This window comes from Centrocercus urophasianus, unplaced genomic scaffold (assembly GCF_019232065.1).
Source record: "Centrocercus urophasianus isolate 14NV4802_14NV808 unplaced genomic scaffold, USGS_Curo_1.0 seq_11, whole genome shotgun sequence".
NCBI lineage: Eukaryota > Metazoa > Chordata > Aves > Galliformes > Phasianidae > Centrocercus > Centrocercus urophasianus.
Window position 1 is genome coordinate 60,843,505 of NW_024884253.1, and position 24,532 is coordinate 60,868,036.

The window sequence follows — 24,532 nt, forward strand, 5'->3', positions numbered from 1 at the left end:
AGATGGAGCAGATGAGGTACAGATTTTATGATTTAAAATACTTTTGTCTTTGTTGCCATTGCAAAAAGCTAGACTGGTTATATGAAAGGCTTACAGATATATGCATCTTTTAGGATCAAAGACACACATGCACATTTTTCTTGGCATTTTGTATTCAAAAGTAATGAAGTTGGACAGAAAATATTTCACAGGTGACCTACTGCCAAGAAGAATTTGAATTTTTTTTTGTCATTTTGATTTTACTAGGTCTCAAGATAAAAGAAAAGAACATTAAGAATAAGCCATTAAGTCACTTATCCAAACAGTCCTAAAGGAGCTTACTGCTAAAGTGAACTGCATTTCAGCATTTCCCTATCTGCTATAATGAATGATACATGAAACACTTTCGATAGCACCGGAATGACGAGCTGACAATGGGACTTTCCTTGGCTTCATTAGCAAGTGACCAAAGGAAAAAAAAAGTACTAGGAGTTTTGTTCCCCCAGACTTCACCATAACTGCTAATAATCACATACATACTTTTACTTGGATGAATCAAGGTTCTTTCCTCATTTCTTAATAATGAAGTACTGCATCGTGTTCACTTTGTAACCAACTTGAGACTTACAAACATGAAATTAAACTGATCTATTTCTGAGAATGTTTTACAGATCTTGTGATTCTGTGATATAACAAAATCCCCACTTAGTGGATATTACTAACGGAGACTACAGTATGTAAGAGTAGAGAGGAATTTTTAGGAAATAGTTTAGAATATACTCTCATGATACTTTTGCTGCATGCACTCTATATCCACCTCATAATTGATAATTTCTCAGAAGGGAAAGAAAAAGGTATTGGAATAATAAAACCTTATTTGGAAAATTAAGCCAGGATCCAAAGGAGTATGGCAGTTACAAAATTACAACACAAAGATCACATGCTCCGAGATCAGAAGTCAGCTGTAGTGTGAACATTCATATCTCCGCACCCCATGACCACAAGTCATATGGTAATTCATAATTACCTTGACCATCCATGATCTTGGATGAAGGACAAGTAATACAGGACAGAATGTTTGACTTGTTCTTCCTCTTTGACTTGAATGGGTACAGCAGAGCAGACCAACCAGATGCCCTGATTCACGTTTTATTTCCTTTTCCCCCCCATCATTTTTGTTCCAATAATGATATAGTAAGTCAGAGTTCATAAGAACTGCAAGTGTGTAATTGATTAACCAATGAAGCAAAAAACTACAGTGACTCTGAGAAATGAAGTTTTTTAAATTCGATAGATAATAAACAAATGCTACCAAAAGTGCTAAAAAAACCTTTGTATACTGTTAGGGAGAGTTTCACTTGTCAGGAATTTAATGAAATTCTAGCTCAGGGATTATTCCCACCTCTAAACACACATCCCAATATTTTAAAAGAAAACAATCAAAGGAGGGAAAAAAAAACAACTATTTTTCATCTGAAGTTTTCAGCACTTTTCAGTCAACCAAGAACTCTGGGTAAAACTTGTTTTAAGGAGTAACAGATCACAGACACAAATAACTACACAAACTGTTGTTCTATCTGACAATAACTGAAATTAAACAGTAAAAATAAATTAGTCACACCTTAAAGAATAAAGGGCATAAGGAAAAATTCATACCTTAAGAGATGTAAGGCCATGTTTTGGATGTATCAGTACCAAAGTTCTACACTGAAGTTACACTTCTGTCATTAGACAAAATTAGAAAAAGCTAACCATATTTCAGTAAATTTGTCACAAATGAGAAAATCTCTGCCAAACAAGGATGTTTCTCATCAGGTGAGACCTAACATCAAAGAAAATTATTATCCAGAATTGGAAGCAAATGAAAAAAAAAAACAAAAAACAACCAGACAAGTCTTATTATGCAAATATTTTTACAGGAGTAAAAATGACAGAGATAGAACTGTTCTAGTTTAGAACTGCTCTAGTTTGAGGATCATGAAGCACACTGCCAATCTTGGCTGGACTGTCCTACCACACCCACCATATAGACCAGATTTGGCTCCTTCCAGCTTCCATCTGTTCAGGCTGATGAAAGATGGACCACATGGGCAACATTTTCCTAGCAACGATGTTGTCACAGCAGCTGTGAAACAGTGGGTCACCTCCATTGGTACAGATCTTCATTAGAGCGGCACGCAGGCTCTTGTTCATTGCTGGCAAAAATGCATAGCTAATTGTGGTGGCTATGTTGAAAAAGAGCTCTTTGTAGCTGAGAACTAGCTCTGTCAAATACTGTTGTTTTGCTCTTTGTATTGTAGTTGTCATGGCAAAAAGTAGAAGGCATTATTTTCAGAGTGACCTATACATTTAAAGAAACCTTTCCAATTACTCTTACCATTAATAAGGACAGATGTTTCATCAACACTTTTCCCTACTGTCTTACGTTACCTTAAAGTGTCCTAATCTAATGACTTTTGACCTATACTAATTGGAATAAATATCAATCATTCCATGACTGTCCTTGAAGATGCTACTAGCCAACACATAATGAGATGCTGGAGCTACTTCATCAAAACCATAGAACATCTGAGAAAACGCTGTAATCCAGAGAGCCACTTAAGATAGTAAGCAAAGCTTAGAAAAAGTACAAGTCCATTTATTATAGAATCTAGTATAATGTCAAGAACACCACAGAAGAAATATTACCAAAAACAAAATTAGAGTAAATGGGGGACTTAATTTTAAACAGAAAGCAATCCTTTTTGATTTTCACCCCAAACTGTAATGCAGGTTTCACTATGTTGTTTTAACTGGGAAGGTAAGAGCAGGTAGGAGGAAATCCTTTAATTGCCTACCTCTTAATGCTCTATTTTTTTGAATTTCAGTTTGTCCAGCTTTTTATTAAGCACTGGCCAGACAATGACAACTCCTTGTAAGTGATAAACATCAGGATTAGATATTTGCCTTTCTTTAGCAAAAGTAGCGTTCAAGTCACCATCAATCATACAACTAGAGTATTTTTTTGTGGGAAAAAAAGTTGAAGTCCTTCCTGTACCTTATTCAGAAGGTCTGGAATGTATTTCATTATGTTGAAAGGAACCAGCACCTCTTTGGTGTAATACATGCTACTACAGATTGAGCATGGACTACTGCAATCATCCAATCATCTTTATAAAAGTTCATAGTGGTTTATAGGCACTGTCATTGTTTCAATTAATACACATTTTAGAAAATACCAACTCTAAAACTAGAATCAACAATGCTGTACAATCTATTGCAGTCCTTGGTAAATGATGCTCATGACTGAATCTGTCTGTCTTCATCTTCCTGCCACTACATCTTACCTTTTTTTCAGCCAGAGTAAAGAGCCCATTATCAGACCTTTGTTCTTTACACATGTACTGGTAGACCCTGATCAACTCAGCCCTTAACCTCATTTATGAGGAAGTGCAAAGATGAAGCTTGTTAAATCTTTCAATATACAACACATTTTCTACTCTTGTAATTATAGTGCCATTGCTTTCTCTGAACTTTTCCTGATTTACCCACATTAATTAATGAACTACAGACCTCAAAACGGACATAGTATTCAAGTACAGATAAAGGCATGCCAAATTAAGAAAGATATGCCTACTCAAGGAAGTTCTATTATTCCACTAAACTTCACAAAAGCTGAGACAGAACTCACCTGCGAAGTCATATCTGATGATCACCACATCCCCCAGAGAAATATAGTAGTCAGTGTTTCCTATTACCTGAGGTCATATCAACGCTGATATTTATCTAGAATAAAAATATAACTCAGATAGTTACAAGGATCCCTTCACAGAAATGCAACTTTTTCCACAAATACGTACCTCTATTTTATTTTTTCTTTTAGAGTTTATCCTTTGCTCCAGTCTCTGCTTGCTTAACAATCCTTCAACCATTCAATTCTCAAACCACCAATAGCTATTACATTCATAGTATCAAAGGGGTGAGAAAGGACACCATCAGGAGTCTAAGAAATATACCTTCCCTTCCCTTCCACCTAGAAATTTGCTATTTTTATTAAAGAGTACAGTTGGTCGCTCACACAAGATTTCCACTTCTAAACCAAAATACCATGGAGTACTATTGAATATAATCTTCACAGGAATCAGAGTATTTCATTAACACTTTCAGCTTTTTCAACCACTATTACTAATTTCATCAAAAATACATCAAGCTAGTTTGAAGTGGCCTGGTTTTTCTGTAACTTGTGTTGATTGGCACTAATTACATAACATTTCTTTAATTCATTATTAATTAAGTCCCTTATTATTTTGCCCAGAAGTGATGTCAAACTGACAGACGTGTAATTATCCAGGTCATGCCTTTTACCCTCTGTGAATGCTGGCACATTAGCCATTTTTCATTCTCTTCCTCACAAAGCTAATCAGAATACAATTTTAATGATCTAGGAAGCTCATTGGACAGCTCCATGAAAACTATCTGGGCACACCAACTTAAAAACATCCAAATTTAGCAGCTATTAATTACCTGTTGCGATGTAATCGTTTTGTTGACTTCCTGTTACATAGTTACATAATAAACAGATACATCTTTTAATCTTTGTATCTTTTAACATTACTCAATTTTATCATAGCCTTCTCACGTTAGATCAACACATCTGTTAAGACTCTGTTTCTAAAATAATTATGTGCTTCCTATTAGCCTTGATTACACCCACTATTGGTCTTGTTTCACCTTTGTTTTCTTCCTTTTCTTCCAGCTTTTCACGATACACCTGCTTAGATTTATAGCCCTTCTAGCTATCCTCTAAATACGGGATTAGTTTCTAACAGTAGGACTCCCTCAGTGTGACTCTAGGCCACGTTTCCTTTAAGAACTCCCAATATACACTTTTTTAAATCAACTTCTTTATTAAATCTGACTAGGAACTCTCAGAACCAGTTCATCATTTGTACAAACATCCGTGGTATAACTTTTAAAATATCTGATCTACTTTTGCCAACCATTCAGGATTTTGTAGACCTCTATCATAACCCCAAACATGCTAAAAAGCATTCCAGGCTACTTAGTCCATCCTTCTTCATACGCAAACCTTTCGTGTCTTTGTCTCATTTGCCCTTCCCTAAAATTTCTCCTACTATATTACTTAAAAATATATATATTATTTTTAATAGGAGGATCACAACTATATAGAAAAATACAAAGCATGGTTTTAAACTAAAATTTTACCTAATTTGAACTCCCACCCTTGAGTCTCAGAATCTGTTACTGAATCTGAAAATACCAGATTTCACCATGTTCAAGTTACAGGTACCAATTTGAAGTATTCTATACCTTCAGAGACACAGCTGTGTCTCTATGTAGAAGAAACAAGAATCCTAATAAGCTCAAGGAAGTTTATAAATCAATCAATATATTAATAATATTATAGGTAAGAATATTCTAAGTGTAGACAGGCAATAGCATCTTTCCTGATCTTCAAGCCAGTGCTTCCAGCTTGCCTTTATTACACAGAGAGAATGGCATTCAGTCATCTTGATAATTAAAATTCAAAGCAACTCCCTTATTTGAGGTTCTGCTAATCTTTGATACTCCGACTTGTTTACAAATGCATTTTTCACATCCAAAACATTTCAGATTTCCTTTCAGCAGTTGATGCATGAGAACCAGGTTTCATAATGTCTAAAGCTGAAAAACTCCAAAGAGGGCCGCACAGTGCAAAGATTGAGGTACTTCCCAAAGTGTAATTAGGTACTAAATCACAGTTCCACCTCGAGCAGCAGGAGAAGATGCATCTTACTGAAGGGAAGAAAAAAAGATTACAAGTCCTTCCTGGAAGGGAAAAAATGCTTTACTTTCAAGTTTTCTTTGAAAGAGACTCTTTCTTACAAATCAAAGTTCAGAAGAATATATATGGTCATTAAAATTACGTAAATTTTATTCTTACGTTCTTAGCTACATCTTCTGAAAGAAGCTATTTTGTCCCAAGCAAACATACTTACACAGGCCTCTACGTTATTTTCTCCCCTCTTCTCCAATAGAGAAAATAAATTTCAAAAGACAGTGACTAATGCTTAGATAAAGTTAGCACAAATGAAATATACTTGATGTTAAGATAAAAACACTATGTGAAGGTTAATAAAGATTATGCAGTATTTTGCCAAGTTGCAATGCCGTGAGGTCTCAAATTTGCTATTAGATTTTTCATCTAAATGTGTGATTATTACAAGAATAGAGATTTCATTCTGATCATTAACCACTGTAGTGAACACAGTTTTAGATTTCTTGATCCAGACAAGCTTAAAAGAAAATCTAGACAAACGACTGCTTCCTTAGATCATTTCAATGCATGCTTTAAACCTACTGATAGTTTCAAGAACATGCATTTATACTAGTATCCAATTGCCAGTGGCAATAAAAACATAGGCACAGCAAGATGAAAGGATTTCCTAAAGCAAGGTGTAGTATCAGTAGGATAAGTGCAGTTATACATATTCTCAAAGAATTTTCATGATGCTAAGGCATTGGGGAAAGTTTATAAGCAATGTTCCCAGAGTTCCATCACAGTTTCCATTCTGCAGAAATTGCATTTTTGATTCCTCTTACATAATCTGTTCTTTCACATGACAGCATTTGGTTTGTCATCTCAATTTTTGACACCAGAATGCTAAGTATTTCAGATGGCAAAACAAGTATCAAGTCATCGGATGGCAATGCAGACCTGGAGTAATGAAGAATGACTGCAGAGCTTTTAGGTGCAGAAAAATAAAGTTCCTGTTACTGTCAGTTAAGTGCACCATATCTGAGCTCCATGAGCTGTTCTCAGCATGGCAAAAAACAGTCAGCACGTTCAACTTGCAACTTCATGCTGCAATCACTCAATAGAAAATTTGGAGACTTGTGATCTAGAAAGCTTGGAACAAAAGTTGCCACTACTTGGATGTGCATGTTCTTCTGTGCATCTTTTTATGCGAAAGTATCATCATCCAAATCAATGACATTTACAGCAAGGATACATATTATGGTTTTGATTATACTTTTCTTGTTGTGATATATTGCTTCTGATGAAACTGCTATTCTTCCCTAATTACACAAGTTCTGGTGGGTGTCTGACAAGGCATAATAATTTACACCATAATATTCATGACAAGTTGAATACAAGGTCATTTCTACCCCAATCAATCCATTCCACTAGCAAGGCTGAATTGACAGATGCAATTTTCAACAATCCTTGGCTTCAGGTTTAGAGAACACACTCAGAGGCCACCACAAAAATTTAATTACTCTTAAAGCTTTGCAGATCAATAGCAGAGAACACACCAAAGAATGCCAACGATGCAGCTATTACAGAGCTAAACATTTCTACTGCTATTACTGTATGCTGTATTTTATTTAATATTTGCACAGGAGGTGTAGGGATGCTGTCTGCTAATTTTGAGAAGCATGTTACAAGAGCAAACTCCAGAGTACAGTCAGATGCTCTACGATTCAAAGAAACTTTAAAAAGATGCACTTGCACATTAAAGTCAGTTAGATAAAATAGTGCTTTATACTTTTTACAGACTAACTAGACTCAGTCTATAAACCAATTTTTAGTTGCTTTTTTAATTAGAGGATACACCCTATTTTCATAGTATCTGAGCATACATTATAGTTTGTACTATGGTAACTGGAACAAGAGTCTATACTTCCAACCTTGGAAGAAGTTATCTATGAAAAACAGAATAGTGACTGAGAATTTAGGTCTGTATGTTTTACTCCATACTGCCTTCTAATCAGAATTTTTGTCTAAGAAGCATAATGCTGCTTTAATACTTCAGTGTTTTAGTCTACAGTCATAAATCCATTTCCACACAAATCCACTTATAGCAACAATAATTTCTGGTTTCCCTCACTTTTTCTTCATGCTGATTAAAGTTGTTTCTTTCAGATATGTGGATGGTAGGACCTGAAGTGCAAGAGACTTCATATAAACAGCCATGCACAACTAGATATGTAAACCTAGCTGCCAGGAAATATGTAGTGAAGTCTGGAGTTTTCCTATGACAATTGTCAGCACAAAGTACAGACCTTCCCTGCTTCACCAGTGGAAATCAATAGCTCTACATGAAACAAGTACTTTAGAGAGAACAAGAACAGAATTCCATAGCTGAGACCGGTGGGAAGGGATTTGTCAGAGTCCTCAGCAGATGTCGTGCCAACTTAAACATTGTTAATTTATTATGAACAACAGTGACCCAAGTAGATAAATTATTCATAAGAAAAATCAAAGGCACAAAGAAGATGACCACATACAACAACGTATCTTTTTGCAGAGATGATAGCACATAAGTGAATTTCATCAGTCATGTACAGCAACATACTTATAAATCATTACCTCTTTAGCCTACATCATTACAAAGAATGAAGGCCAGTCTGATGATCACTGAAATGAGCAGCAATGGAAGTGACAAAGAAGAAAAGTGGAAAGAAATAGACAGGAAGATTAAGCTCTCTGACATGGAAGTTTTGTTTTGTTTTGTTTTGTTTTTTAAAAAAGAGGTGCATATGCATATAAGGAACTGCAGTGACAGCCTGTAAGTACAACTTCTACAGACAGAATAGTTTACACCTTCCCTTAAGACTGATTGCAGTAGTTCAGCTTCATCTACAAATTGACACAAGTTAGTTTAGTAGCAATGATTTGATTTTATTCAACTTGCCACCATTACCAATTTAGTTAAAGTAGTATGAAGAGCAGCTTTAGTAGAATCTATCCCACTGAACTTCAACCAAGCAGCAACAACTGCCTGGGACCACTTCTCATTACTAGAGTTAAAGAAAAGTCACCTGACAGCAAGAGATTAAAGCTCTCTCTAAAGCAGAAGCTGAAGTTCCCATCCTTCTCTGGGCACATATCTTGTCTGAAAGTCATTCTGGAATGCTACAGAAATAAAATTAAGCAAGAAGGCAGCAGTGCAGAGCAATGAAGTTAGTGAGGGATCTGGAGCACAAGCCTCGTGAGGAGCAGCTGAGGGAGCTGGGATTGTTTAGTCTGGAGGAGGTTCAGGGTTGACCTTATTGTTCTGTACAACTACCTGAAGGGAGGTTGTGGTAAGGTGGGAGCCAGCCTCTTCTGCACAACTAAAGATAATATTAGATGGAATTGCCCCAAGTTGCACTAGGGGAGATTCAGGTTGGATGTTAGGAAATTCTTCTTCTCTGAGTGGTCAGGCGCTGGAATAGGCTGCCCATGGAGGTGGTGAAATCACCATCCTGGAGGTGTTCAAAAAATGTTTAGATGTTGTATTGAGTGACATGGTTTAGTGGATTCTATTCCATGGTTCTAAGATGATGTCCTTCAAACAGCCTAACACGGCCTCAGTGGCATTACACAGCTGACAACTAAGAGCCCCCACCTAACAAAATATTGGAGAAAAAGATGATATCTGAAATGGAGCAGTAACTCTACTTTCTTGAATCTGATGAGACCAATTCCTAAAGTGGCTTCAAATGTGTGAAATCCAAGCAAAATTAGTTATTTATATTCTAATCTTCTCATATGGAAGAGAAGTGCTTATATCCACACCCTTCAGCTCACACTTTTTATAAAATAAAGGAAGCACAGCTGCTTAATTCAAAGACCACAGTCTTGCTTCTGAGATACACATCTGTAAATGTTACAGTGCTGAATATTCTATTTTTCTATCGCTTTTATTTTTGAACCTAGCTAGATTCAAAGCCATGAGCAAATTAACAGTGTCAAACAACACCAAAAAATAATATTCCAGGATAATCTACTGCCCAGTCATTTAAATCCAATTCAGTGTTCAAAAGAATACAAGTCCACTTGTCACAAACCATCTTTGCTGTAGTCTAATGCCACCTTCAAGTCCAAAAGAAGCCTGCCAAACAAGACACTTGTGCCATAAAAACAAAAATAAGTACCATACAGATAATACGCCTTTTAGGTCATCAATACTTGTAAAGGTAGGTTTTAAAGCTGTGCAGACTGGACTTTCCATAGTTAAGATAAACACAAATGTTCGTCTTGAGCTTTTAAGCACACTGTTTATTTATAGTTAAGCATTAACATCTTAACAGATATGTGCAAGCATGCAGGTAATCATTCAGTGATGTTTCTGTTTAAACTGAAGTCCACAGTAGCCACACGTTCCAGTCTTCGTGTCTTTGTCCTGCAAAAATATAAAAACACAGAAGCTGCTAGTTTCACTTTACAGAACTTTCTGCAGGTATAAGCATTCAAGATTTAAACTACAGATGTTGCAGAATTTGTCTGTTAACACAAAGATCTCAAAAGTAACAAAAGCTAAAGAATTCCTGAAGAACAGTGTAATGCAGGGCAAAAGGAGTCAACAAATCAGCAGTGCGCTATAGACATTAACTTCCTAAGACTAATAAAAACAAGCTTCCAAGTTTGAATTAGGATATCAGAACATCTGCTTTGAATAATGTAAAATGATTCATTATAAAATGCTTAGTTTGTTCAAATATAAATGTCTGTGTTTGTAGTTGAGAGTTGCAACAACACTGCTGCTAAAGGACACTAGCGTCTCCCACTATCCTCTTGAGTATTAAATACCAAAGTTTAGATGAGCAAGCAAAGACAAAGTCATCCACTGCAAGAGTTTGCCTGAGAACAAAACTTAATCAGCTGGAACTCTACTGAGTTCATTAGTAGTCTCAATGTTATTACTCCCCAGAAAGACGCTGTATCACTACTGTCAAGGAAAATAGAAAGATATAGGCCTTATTTCTTCATTGATTCTCTACAATGGAATCTTTCAATCTTCAGAACTACCAGGATTCCCATGAACTGAAAATACATTTCATTTAGTCCTTGAACTTGAAACATTCAATATAAGCTGCATGATCCAAAATATGCAGCATTTAAACACCTAGACTAAGCGCCTCAAAACAGAGCAAGTTACAAGGCACTGCTTACAAGGCACTGCTAGTTCATAGTACTTTGCAGTTAACTTCTTTTTTCAGAAAAGAAAAAAACACCATTTCTAACAAATCAACATCACAAGAAAAATTTCTAGTAACTTCAAGCGGAAACTCTCTAACTTCTCTTAATTTTACATCAAGCGCTAAATAAAATGAGCTGCTCTGTAGTTATTCTTTTACTTTGTTCAATTAACATGCTAAAAGATCATCTTACAGATAAGAATTAACAAGTAAAACAGGCTATATGAAGAATAGCAACATTACCAAGTTTATGTACACTTTAGGATGTCCCAAAGCTCCACCACCTCCATCGCACGATATAATTCTGCTTTCAACCTCACTCACAGGCTGCTCTGCTATTAAATCAATTGCAAAATTCTTGTTCACCTGCAAGAGGGAAAACAAACCAAAAAAAAGCTTTTGAGTGGTAAAGTTAACCAAACAGAAAACAAGTGCTGTTTACTGTTTCCCCAAGTAGTTCCACTGCAGCCACCTAGAGAAGCTCCAAAATGTTTCCTTCCACCTTGCCCACAGCTGCAGAAATTTAGGTTGTGCTGTAAAATAGATCAGCAAATTGAAGATATTAAATGCAGCAAAAACCATCCCCTTTCCCTGACACAGTGCTCAGGCTTACAGCATGACCTAGCCAGATTCAGCAGAGGTGAGCAGGAACAAGCAAGCAGCTGAAAATAGAGAATATTTAACTGATTCTGCCTCTGTACTGTACTTTTGCCACTAGATGATAAAACTGCAAAAAGACTCTGCACTGATAAACTCAAAAATAACAGTGGGACAAGTAAGGTTAGGAGAGAAAACTGCCAATAGCTTAGAGCCTCCTATTATACAAATTATTCCACCACTGCACATGAAGCTGAAAAAAAACCATTACCGTGGTGCCTAACAATTAGAAAACCAAATTGTTCCAAATCAGAAACAAAAAAAAAACATCTGAACATTAAGCTGCTCTGTAAATTCACCTTATACACAATTCCTGAATTGGATGCCACTGGCTGTAGGACTTTTACTTGAGCATGTCTACACAACTTGACAAACATAACCATTCCCTGAGTGTGTCAGAGGCATGCAGCTGAGTGACTTGCACCTGGGTAGAATCCATAGCATTTTTTTTTTCCATCCAAGCTATCTGTGTCTAACTAGGTCACAAAACTATTTCTATCAAAGATAACGTTACACATACAAGTTTATTAAAAAATATATATGAAACCCCAAATAAGGCATTATCTATTACACTGCATGTAAAATTCACTAACATGCAGGAATCTGAGTTTTAGGAAATTTTTTTTGTTAATCTCACAGCTTCAGCTGCTGCGCTGGCAAAATAGGAAAGGTAGAGCTGAAGTGGAAGGTGTGTGTGGTATTAGACTGTCTGGTATCTTTAGGATTACACAAGAACAAGATTACACTGTTCTGGCTGCAGCAGATGCAGTTTAATAGCTGCCATTCTCAGTCTTCTCACAGTGACTGTTTGAGATCTTTACCAGAGATCATTAATCCCCTGGTTCTCTACAGTTAAACATTCAAGACTCCGCATAGAGAACAATGATTTCAACTAAAACACATGGATTCCATTAGCCAAACAACTAGACTGACAGAACTGAAGGGACAATATACAAATAACCTGGACCTTGTCTCCCAGAGCCTGGCATGAGCTCAGAGAAACCATGTGCCGAGCCAAGGCACGTGCTCAGACTTCATTGAGGACATGTGTAGCCAAGAACTGCAGTCCAAATTGTGCAGCCATTGAGACCGTTTGTCTGGTAAGTGCTCCAGTTTGATTAAGGAGAGCACAGTAAGGAAAAGAGAACTGAGAAAGCACTATCATCAACTCAGCAGGCTAGCTTCAGAAACAAGACAGCATTAAGACTGTAGACACTTCCGCAAAGTTTCAACACCACCAGTCAAAATGCATTTGGGAAACTACTAAGATAATGTAAAGCCATGCAGATTTGATTCAGACATCATGATTAAAACCAAGCATTTGATGGTGCTTAACAGACTTGCAGTTTGCCATTTGCTGGGAAAAGTGGAGCAAAGGATGAACTACAGAATTCCTTCATACAAAAAGTGAGCCAGAAATAAATTGTTCACAAAAGCACATCAGGGGACCCACAGTCTCTAGAGAATTAAAGCCAAAGTGCATCTCCTACTAACACAGAAACAAACATGGCATTTGGAAAAGACTTCATCAGGATTCTCTCAGAAGTAAACTGCTTAATACATGTTCAGTGGCATTCTCATTTAACTATTTCCCATGTAGAATTCCTACTTTTGCTATGCAGTATGAGTCAAATAGCTCATATCTTATGAAACTCCCGATTCAATGGAGTAAAATTCAACATAAAAACTCAAAAATACAGTTAAAATAATTAAGTTAATTAGAACGGTAATATTTACGTATGAACATGTTAAAAATCTACCACATCTTAATGTCTTTTGTATGCATATATATTTACAGCATTAGCACTAAGACATTAATGAGATATTCAGGTACTGGTGAACACGGACGAGTTAAAACAATATTTAATTCTCTCCTAAAGGCCAGCAAGTGAACAAGACCAGATAAAACATCTGAGGAAGTCTTTATTCAGCTTATTCCAGTTTTGAAATTTAACTGATAGTTTGGAAAAGAAGAAATATTAAAAACATGTTTGAAGAGCCTAACTTCAGTCAATAACCAAGTAACATCACATGTCGTGTAACACAATCCCTACAGAAAAACAGGGCCAGGTATTTCTTACGAATAATACAACACTACTACTTGTTGAGAACTTTCTGAATTTAGTTACTCTTAAAGGATATCTTCCTTAAACAGAGAGAATAATTAAGAGTTTTGGATTTCTTTCCTCTTCTTAAACGTAGTAAGTCACAGAATTCTTCTCACCATAATTATGCATGGAAACATAACCATACTAGCATTGTGATTTCACTAAAATCTGAGTTTCCAGGACAAGTCACAGGTAACATATAACCTGAAATATCAAAATACACATTGAAAAAATTACTGGTATCCTCAGTGTATTACTTACCCATAAGATAGTTTGAGTATTCAAAAATATGTCTAGTACGTGTTTTCTGGGTAGCTATTATTGATTATCATTTATAATATGCAATGTTTTCCTGCCTAAAGACATTGTAAGCGCATAAAAGATTGTCTAAAATTAAAACATGCTACAAATCCAAGTAATTGACAGGTAGTTCACATTAATAAAGTTACTCCCACTCCTCGGAGAGAAAGTAGTAGTAGGTTACCTCCTTTTGCCGTCCAACAAATCTAACTCTCCTGTAATCCTTTTCATCATACACCTGAAATACAAAGCAAACTTCATGTTATTTAAAAAGCCTTGACCACAAACAAAGCTTACAAAAGCTAAGAACACTATCATGATTAAATTATTTAAAGCGCTTCACAAGTTTCATCTTGCCAGCATGCACTGCACAGGAAAAAAAAAAAAAAACAACAATTCCCCTTTCTCCTCAAGAAAACATAGGTTGGAAAACAGAAGATAAGGGGTAGGAAGCAACAAGGCAGAGGTGGTTAAAGCTGGTAAATAGAAGCCTTAGCAATGACCAGAAACACCAACAGATTTATTACTTGTTCCTTGATCACAGTGTCATCTGGAAGGTGAACTGAACTATGAAACTTAAGTTTTATTTTTTTATGTATGTACACATACATATATGAATAAAATAAAATTTTCTAATATATATGAAAAACAGTCAAGTAGCCATATATATGGCCTTCCAACATCAACTGCACAGCCACACCTCTGTCAGAACTCCACAAAACATTACATGGCTCTCTCTAGTTGCCATACTCAGCTTGTATGTATTTATTGAAGAATACAAGAAATGAACTTAAAGGTTACTTACACAAGATTACCTCCTATCTGCCAACGTTATTTTTGTTAACTACAATGCTTATGACTAAAAAAACATGCACACAAGTTTTGACTACGTAGCATCCAACAACAATGAATTCTATAGCATGCATTAAATAAGGAAGCATTCAACTCTACTGTAAGCCAGTTATCTGACTGAAATTGTATGCTGTCTAGATACTCTGGTTCATAACATTGTGAACATTTAATTTCCAAAGAACTTTCTCTGCATTTTTCATGGATCAACTTAAAGATTCAACCATCACCTAACAGGAATAGGTTGTCGAGAATTAAACGTGTTACAAGAAGGTTCTAATCAGAACTAATGAACTACAGAGTTGCAATAACTCAGAATTAATATCCAGGGTTTCTCTAAAAGTAATGCCTCCTATTTAATTACACTGGCTCACAACATCTGAGGCAGATGTTGGTGGTATGGCAGTAGAAGATCACAGAATCACAGAATGGTCAGGGTTGGAAGGGACCTCAAGGATCATGAATCTCCAAACCCCCTGCCACATGCAGGGCCACAAACCTTCCCATTTAATACCAGACCAGGCTGCCCAGGGCCCCATCCAACCTGGCCTTGAACACCTCCAGGGATGGGGCATCCACAACCTCTCTGGGAAGCCTGTTCCAGCACCTCACCACTCCCTCTGTTAAGAATTTCCCCCTGACATCCAACCTAAATCTTCCCTCCCTCAACTTAAAACCATTTACCCTTGTCCTGCTGTTATCTATCTATCCTTTCAAAGAGCTGATTCCCCTCCTGAGTTGAACCTTCCTGACAATATTCCATTACATTTTCTCACTGTGTGACAGATGACAGCAGTGTGGCAGTCTGACAACACAGCATCTAACAAGGAAACGAAGATGAAGTGAGGACATGCCATCAAATTTCTCTATGAGGAAAAAGTAGCACCCATTGGCACTTGTGGATGCATGCTCACTGTTGATGGAGACCAAGCAGTCCATAAGAACACAGTGATGCAGTAGGTGCTGTGTTTCAGCACTGGCAACAGCAAATCACCTCGGCTGGTGCAGAGTTTTATGAGTTCAGCATGCAAACTTTCGTTCATCACTGGCCAAAACGCACAGCTAATAGTGGTGACTATATTGTCAAATAGCTCTTTGTAGCTGAGAACTTGTTCTACCAAATAGTATTGTCACACCTGTATCTGCTGTGGGTTCTACAGAAATAAATAAAGACATTCATTATGGAGTGACATACATACACTCAAAATGAAGGGAAACAAGTAGAAAATGCTTGCCTACGGAGAAGTACTTTGTTCGGGCCCCAAAAGAAGGGGATTTGCAAGATGGGTACATCAGCATAGAGGGAAAAAAAAAAAAAAAAAAAAAAAACCCAAGATCATGGATGGGTTCAGTCTATCCAAGGTTTCTGAGGGCAGAAAATGCAAACGGCGTAGCTTCACAACGACATAAGATAAAAACGTTCCCTCAGCTACTGCCTGCCCGGCTCCACGCCCAAGAAAATCTAGAGCTCCCCACACCCAGCCAGCTCCCTTGCGGGCTGCTCCCGGCCCTCAGCCTACAAGCACTAGACCCTCCACCACAGCCCCTCACCTGCCCCGTGTGCGTCACCAGCTCGCCCGTGGCGGCAGCCCGCACACCATAGAACCGAATGGAGACAGCAGCAGCCTGACGGAGCAGCACCGACCGCCCCCAGGGCCGCAGCAAGCAGTGAAAGGTCGCCCAGGGCGCCGCCATGTTGAGCCCGCTTCGGCGGGCGGGCGCATACGCGTCCTCCGCCCCTTCTTCCGCCTGGTCTCTGCATTGCGCATGCTCGCGGCTCACGCGGGAAGGAGCCCCCGGCCCGACGGGAAGAGGAGCGGTTGTCGTTCTTTGGGGCGGCGGGGTCGGTAACGGTCAGGCCGCGCGCGCTGTGCCTCAATGAAGGGAGGGAGAAGAGGGGCAGAATGGAGCGGGGCGAGGAGCCGGTGGCGGTCGGTGCGCTCATAGCTTGCTGTCCCCACAGGGCGCGGATCATGCTGTCCTTCCTGGCCAGGGTCACCGTCGGGCCGCTCCGCTCGCTGGGCCGCTCGCCCTTGTGCTCGCTGGCGCCACGGTGGCGGATGGCGGCCATCCCCGTGCCGCTGTGCAGTGGGGAGACCGCCCGCAGGCGGGTACTGCTGGCCGGCCCGCCGCTGCCTGGGCTGCTGCAGCTCTGTGCGGGGCTGAAGACTAAAACGTCGATAAAAAGGCGCTGCAAGGACTGCTATATTGTTCGCCGCCGGGGCCGGCTGTACGTCTGCTGCAAGACCAATCCCCGGCACAAGCAACGGAAGCTGTAGCCCCGTGTGTGCGGCGCTCTTGAGTGGCTGGGAGTGTGTCCCAAAAGGGAGGAAAGTAATAAACGTGGTGCTTGCGTGCAAGGCCTTGAATTGTATGTACGTCCGTGTGGCCGGGATCGCTCCCTCTTCCCTGGTTGTCCCAGCTGGCTGCTGGGGACAAATCAGAAAGTGATGGTGTTGGATCTTGGCTCTAAAAGCGAAGTAACCGAAATTTGTAGTGTAGCAGTCACTGTACTGACCCTGTTTCAAACTGCGTATGCTGAGAAATAACGTGGAAAGACACAACTCCGGACTTCTTAATTTCTTAGCCTCAAAGTCTCTCTTACTATCAGCTTACTTTTAAGTTAGTAAGAGTGAAGTGAAATCCTCTGACTCAGAAATATATTTGTGCTTCATACCAAACAAAACAAAAATAAATATGGTTGATAGTGCCTTATTACAACACACTATAATTCTTCCATTAAGAAAACCTTAATGTTGAAAACTGGTTACAGAACCAACAGTATGAAATGTAGTTGGGCTCTGTAGTGGGAAAAAAAATGTGTTATACTGAAAGTTGATGTTTCAACTTTTGATTTATAGTGGGCTGCTCCTCCTGCTTCATTATGTTGGCCCACAGTGTGAGAGGTGGATGTTGGTGGTATGGCAGTAGAAATAAAACCTTCCCACTAGTATTCCGCTGCATTGAAAAAGTGTTTTCATGTCTTTTACTTCACTGTTGCCACTGCTGAAACCTTAATAAATGCATATTTCTACATCATACCCCATTTTGTCATACTGTTCCTTGTCTGTCTGTCTCACAGCATCAAAATGTAATGGAATATTTTTGGGAAGGTTCAGCCTCTACTGCCATAGTATGCCAACATCTACCTCTAGTATTGTATTCCGGCATAGTAAAATAGGAGGCATTACTTTTAGAGTAATACTTTCCAAGTGCTTGCGTGCTTAAATGTAAGCAGAAGAATTTCCTGGAAAATTTTACTCCTGCTTTAATGCACATTACCAATTAAGCAATCTAACTGGAGTCTTTAAAAGCTCTAATTTTCCAATTCAAGTTGACAATTCCCTTTTATTTTAGGTGTCTGGTGTATATTTTCCTTTGGCAAAAGAGTCCCATATGTTGTAAACCCCTATGGTAGTTGATGAGTGTAGCTATTAAGATCCCTTTAAGATAAACAACGTAAATAAGTTTAGAAAACCCAGTGATTTTCTCAACCCTTTTTCTAGATGATCATGGGGAATATGCTGGGACTGAGCCATGGGTTAAATGAGTTGCCCATCTGATGAAGTGAATCTGTGAGATTTCTGGGGGAAGGTAATTGCCTCTCAACAGTTCATCCAGCTCCATGATTCTGTCAGAAATAAAAGACTGGTGCCCTGCTAAAAGACAAATGTATGAGAATTGCTGAATCATGGCCTGAACCTCTGATTGACCACCTGAGGTGAGCAGTGAGTCAGCCCTGGGAGCACAGGTGAAGGCAATTCAGCTGCGCCACGGAAAGACCCCATTTAAGAGCTGACTACCAGTGGGGAAGGATCTCTTCTGGAGATCACTCCTCTTGGAGTCCTCTTGGTGAGCCCAGCACAAGGGTAAGCCTGACTTTCTTGTATATTTCTTAATTATAACATCTGTATATTCTTTGATTATATAACAAATTGTGCTGGATTTCAGACTGAGCAGCGTTGAATGTTGAAAAGGGAGATCTGTAAGTTTGAATTGTCAGGGATGGGAGAAGCAATTGATCACAAGTTTGAATCACAGTGTAGTTGCATGTGGAATTCAGGGGCATGTTTACTCATATCAGCTTGGTATTTGTTAAATCCGGTCATAATTCTTCTCTGCAACAGGGAATTAAACTTACAGGTACAATTACTGTACTGGAGAGAGGTGCACAAAACACTATGCTTACATTTCCTCTTCAAGCCCAAAGCTTTAGCTTGGGTTATTGTAGAATACAGACTTAGCAGCCTGTTTCAACAACTTATAATTAGGAAAAAATGTTTTTTCAATTAAAACTATTGAATTTAGTGCTGGTCAAAAACTTAAAATTTGAAGTAATATCAATTGTTTGATACGGCTATGGATTATTCATGTGTCATCATCTGAATGGTCGGTTTGTGATACCTGGGTGGAGGGTTCAAAAGAATGGAGTGCTTATGGCCATCAGTTAGGCAGCTTAGTTGGTACCACATACAGGCTCTTGGAAAGAGGATTGTAGGATTATAAACTAGAAGGCTTGGAATTGTGATTATACTCTGCCATTTACTTGCTGGATAATCTTGAAAAAGTGATTTTGCCTTTGTCTCTGTTTTTCTGTCTATTAATTGAGAGTACTGAATTTCATGTTTCTCAGTAGGCTTTCGTTGTTGATGATGCCCACAAATTGTTATAGAGGTAGAAAAAAGAGATTTCATATCTTTTTGTAATCTAGATAATGTTGTGAAGGTGACTAGAGCTGGAGGAGCTGTGTGTTCGTTTTTGGTTCATCCGACTACTACGAAGTCAGATGTCAATTATGTCAGTCAGCCCTGTTGTTGGTAGCTAAGGGTTTACATCTTCCATTGCAGACTTTCCAGGTGCCATGTTACTTAATAGCTTTTTACAAAGATCAGGGCATTCAGCTGCTGCTGAAGCTGCTCAGGCCAAAAATGTAGTCCTGAAATACTAAAAAATACCTAATGATATTAGTTCTATAATTGTATGATTTTTCTTTTTATTTCATTGGTTTTTTGCACAATATTGTAAGGGCGGAATATGAAAGGTAGGAAGTGATGAGAGGTGCAGTTAGACTGTAATGTGGTTTTGGGGGAAAATAGGACCCAATAGCATAGGAAGATGAATTCTTACACTAGATAATGAATAAGACTCGGGCTCCAATTACAGTTTCAGCCTCTAGTTTCTTGCTGATACTGTGTTAGGATACCCCTTCCAGTAATTTTTCATTCTTTAAATCTACACAGTGGAGTGGGAGTGTGACAACTGATGTCTCCTGTGACTGTCTCCGTTGTACAGTTATGAAAATAATTTGCAGTTGTGAGTGACTGAACTTGCTTAATTCCTCAAAACTGTCCTAGGGAATGAGACTGTCACATTCTCGATACGTAACAGGTGGATATGTATTTAGGTCAACTGGAGGATAAATTGTAGCACTCATGTATATTAATGACTGTCAGACTTTATGTGTATGGGAATTGCTGCATTGGTTACTGAATACAGAACAATGGCTTGTCAGTAATGACAGGTGGGGAAGAAATCTTTGGGAAATGTAATACTGGGGGAGCTGTATCTGCTTGGATCAAGGAGGTACACACAGAGATGAGCTGATTGACAGGTGACTTTTTGAGATTCTGACACCTCCAAAGTCTATTTCTCAGACTCAGTTAAAATAGTAGCTGTTTTCTGGTTCGGTATGCACCTTGTAGCTATTCCAAATATTTTATCATGTATAGATTGGAAAATAAAAATAAGTACAAATGAAGGGCTAACTTTAAAGGTAGTTGCTCATGCTTTTATGAAGTACTAGCATTTGGAAGCTTTCATTTGTAGGGGAATGAAATGTGTGATTGAACTGTCTGTAATGTCTGTGAGTCTAACTATGCAAAGAAAACAAAAAGTTGGGATTACAGATTTACAACAAGAAATACAAAAAACAAGTGCTCTTAATAAGGCATAAGAAGGTGAGTAGCAGGCTGCTTTCTAGTAGGAAGCAATGTGAATGGATGCAACAGCGCCATGGGAGGCATGTTCAGAATGTGTTCAGAGTAATGCCAAAGTCTTCCTGAAGTTTCAGTGAGCTCCATGCATTTGATATGAGATAGACTTCATTACCAAAAGCTTGGTGACGTATATCTGCAGCATAAGCATTTTCTAAAACTCTGAATCAGCAAGGCTGGACGTACTTTGTATGCACTGATGAAAACTATCAAATTACTTTTAAGGTACAAAATAAGAATGCATTTGTCCCATTCAATTTAATAAGGCTGATCATCCATTCAGATACTGATATTCGTTCCATCACAGCCTATCAGATTATTCATTTAGACCTCAGAATCTGTACCAGTAGCTTAAATGTAGTTGAACATGATAGTCCTAGAAAGTGAAAATGGGCTGACTTCCTTCTGGCTTGAAAGAATGATTTACGTCACTACCCATGAGAGATTGTGCCCTCATCTGTCCAATCTCTCCTGCTATCCAGGGCAGGATTTTTCTTCTTGCAAGAATAGCTGAACTGCACAAGAAGCTGCTATTGAACTGTCACAGTTTCTGCCCAGTTTGTTTAGGAATGTGGTATTCTTTTACTTTTATACCTCTGGGAGATAAACTGCAGTGGTTTAGTTATTGCTCCATATCCCACTCATAGTGGAGGCAGAAATCTTTATAGGAGATTTATCACAGTGAGGACATTGAACCTGATCTAAAAATGATGAAAATGGGTATGGAGAGAATATTGGTACCCTAGATTAAGCTGTCACTTACTGGAGTTATCCACCAGCCTCCAGAAATGGAAAACTCACATTTCGCTGAAAAGCTTGGGTGTCAAACTTTGAGCTCTGTTGCCTGTAAATGTGAATACAGTATTGAAATAGAACACTATTTTTCAAGAAAGAACCTGTTTTTATGTGCCATATTGTGCAAGAAGGCAAGGGGAAGGAGATGAACTGCGTACTTGGTGGAGCTGTTTGATCTAAAAATGCACAAGTTCCATTTGGTGATTGAAAGTGAGCAAAGAAGCAGATAGGAAATAATTTAAGCCTCTCTCTGAGATTAAAGATTGGTAACAGACAATGTCCAAATGAGACTACTTGTTCCTAGCCTTTTCCTCAAGTTTTAAAAGGGGTTTATCATGAGGAAAATAACTTGGGAAACTTTTTCTTTATAAAAGCAATGTCTGCAGTGTCTAAAATAGGTCACTTTCCTACAAATTTCAGACTTTAGATAAGAACCATTGTAGTTAGATTGTGTGTCAAGTATTTTACTTTTGCTTGGAATGATCATCCTGCTATTAAATGACATGTTGGTTTCAGGAGAGTTGTCTGGTCATTCATCCCAATCTGCAATTGCACTGTCACAAAGAGGGAAGTTATATGATGTGTTTAAGTGAACTGCAGCCACAGTAAATACAAAACAGTAATTCCAGGGCTCAGTCTGAAGGCTGAAGAATTCCATGAGTCAGAAAGACAGAGCTGCAGCCAGAGAATACAGAGTGGGTTGACCGGTTAGCGGTCGTGCAAATGAAAGTCTTCTCTGAAACACTATCGCTTCCCTGTTAAAAATGTAACAGCTTTGCTTTGATACGCAGTTACTCAGTTTTCTGTCTTCCACTGTTGGAGTCATTTATTTTTTCTTCATAAGATACAGAGACTAAATTCAAGCCACCCTTGTCTTTCGATAGGGTATTTAGATTAGTCGTCTTAAATTCTTCAGTGCAAAATATTTTTTTCTAGCTCTGAATAATTATATTTCCTATATCTTTCCCCCCACCGTTCCCCATTTCTTCTCTTATTTTTCCTTTTTTAAATATACAGTTATGGGACCTGTATGCAGAATCTGCCTTAATATCACTGAGGTTAAAATGCTCCTGAATTTTGTGCTTGCCAGTCTTCTGCTTCTGTCATCTCTAAGATCAAATTAACACTACAATTTTCTGTTTAGAGTTCAGGTTTGCTGTCAGTTTTTTATGACCAGTTGAGACTTTGCACTGCTTCTCAAGGCACTGTTCTGTACTTATATCTGTAATATCCACTTGCCACCTACACATTTGAATGTAACTAAATAAAATTTTGATTACATTGTGTATTGAGCAGCATAAAATCTTCCCTATGACTTTCCTGTAAATGTTACTTTTTGCTGATTTTATTGCCCTGCATTTGTCTGTCCTTGATCTAAATCACTCCTAGATCCCTGATGTAGTATATCACTTGTCCTTATACTTCTAAAAGCAAGTTCAGATGTCACGATGGTTTGCCACTTGCGCTCTCTGACATCTGTTCCTGGAGCAGTAGTTAATTCATGCACACATTAGGTTTTCTTTGGATTTTTGAAACACAGGACACTTCTTGAGTCAGTTTAAACATTCTGGTTTTGCTCCTGTGAATTGTTTGCTTGAACATCTGCACTGTGTACATAATGGACAGCTGCCAGGATGCTTTCATAGCTCAGGTGACACTCAGAAACTGTTCAGTTTCTAGACTGGTCTAACTTAAACATGCAGCCTGGCTCTTACAGCCCATCCTGTACTATTCCAGTCTGCCTTCATGTCTCCCAGGACTTCATGCCATGTCTTTACACTCAGTGTCATCTGATCAAAACACAGACATGGAGGACTGTCTCATCACCCGTCTCATTGTGTTGATCACACAGCAAAGAGGTTTATTTTTTCAGGAACTCGAAATCTGTGGTGTGCATGATGTTCAAATGGGGCAGGAGGGAAAACAAGCCCAACTGGCAGCACAGTCAGCTATGAGCAGCCCAGAAGACAAGCTAATTGTAGTGGAGGAACACTTCTGGCCTCTCGATATGTGGTAGAGCCCCTCTGAGTTTTGGCTGCATTCCTTGATACTGCTTGAAAAATTAAAGAGCAGAACTAAAAGCAGCTCACGTTAAGGCTTGTAGTGATGGCATAGTTGGGTGCTCAACATCTGTTACAGAGGGGCAGGTCCAAGAACTGTAGTAGCAGGGGCCAAAATAGGAATCGTTGGTGTTAAGGGCTATCAAATTCAACATCTGGAGTCTCTGTAAGCAGTATGTGTTTGTACTGTCTCCAGTTCCTCCAAGAGAAGCTGCCTGTGAGTAGCGTGGTAACAAGCAGCTCTAGGCCAACTAAGTGAGAGAATGAGGACCCCTGAAAAAAAATCATAAAGGCAATTCCACCACCCTGCTATCCTCGCAACCACTTAAATAATTATTTAAGAAAATCCGTTACATTTTTGCTTTGAGAACTGTGTCTTCTGCCAGCACCATTCCTTGAAAGGTATTGTAGAGCTGCCCTCCGCTTCCCAATTTTTTAGCTCCACCTCTAAATTTTTTCAGGAGTTGTTTATACTTATGCCAGCATTATCTTTTATGTTTAATATTACTGTTCCTGTGGATTTTACCCTCTTGATATTTATTTCTAGGTAGCAACCTAGAAATAAACCGTGTCCTTTCTCAATATTTGTTTCCCTTAGCTAACCAAGTTATTTTGATCTTTTCTCATGAAACAGAGTTTCAGCTCCTCTCTTCACCTTGATAGACCTTTTGTGTAACTTCTGAATTTGTGAGATAAGGTTTGTAAGGAGAAGTAATATATTTTATTAGATCACTGATACAGTTGGAAAAAATAGAAAAGCTTTTGGGTATACAAGTTATACTCACATACGCCCAAAGCTTACCAGATTTTTTTTCCAACTGTTTCAATTGTCTAATAAAAAATA

General features: G+C 38.4%; 2 protein-coding genes across 2 annotated transcripts; one reads left to right on the top strand and one right to left on the bottom strand.

Moving 5' to 3' along the window:
- Positions 1-9,985: 9,985 nt before the first annotated feature.
- On the bottom strand, positions 9,986-16,564 carry NDUFS6 (NADH:ubiquinone oxidoreductase subunit S6). The gene is made up of 4 exons (XM_042808920.1): positions 16,392-16,564; positions 14,176-14,229; positions 11,170-11,292; positions 9,986-10,130 (listed from the first exon to the last, which is right to left on the bottom strand). The coding sequence occupies exons 1-4, from the start codon at positions 16,533-16,535 to the stop codon at positions 10,065-10,067; spliced, it is 387 nt and encodes a 128-aa protein (XP_042664854.1). The 5' UTR covers positions 16,536-16,564; the 3' UTR covers positions 9,986-10,064.
- Positions 16,565-16,602: 38 nt separating this feature from the next.
- MRPL36 (mitochondrial ribosomal protein L36) lies at positions 16,603-17,881 on the top strand. The gene is made up of 2 exons (XM_042839556.1): positions 16,603-16,687; positions 16,804-17,881. The coding sequence occupies exons 1-2, from the start codon at positions 16,608-16,610 to the stop codon at positions 17,117-17,119; spliced, it is 396 nt and encodes a 131-aa protein (XP_042695490.1). The 5' UTR covers positions 16,603-16,607; the 3' UTR covers positions 17,120-17,881.
- Positions 17,882-24,532: the final 6,651 nt, after the last annotated feature.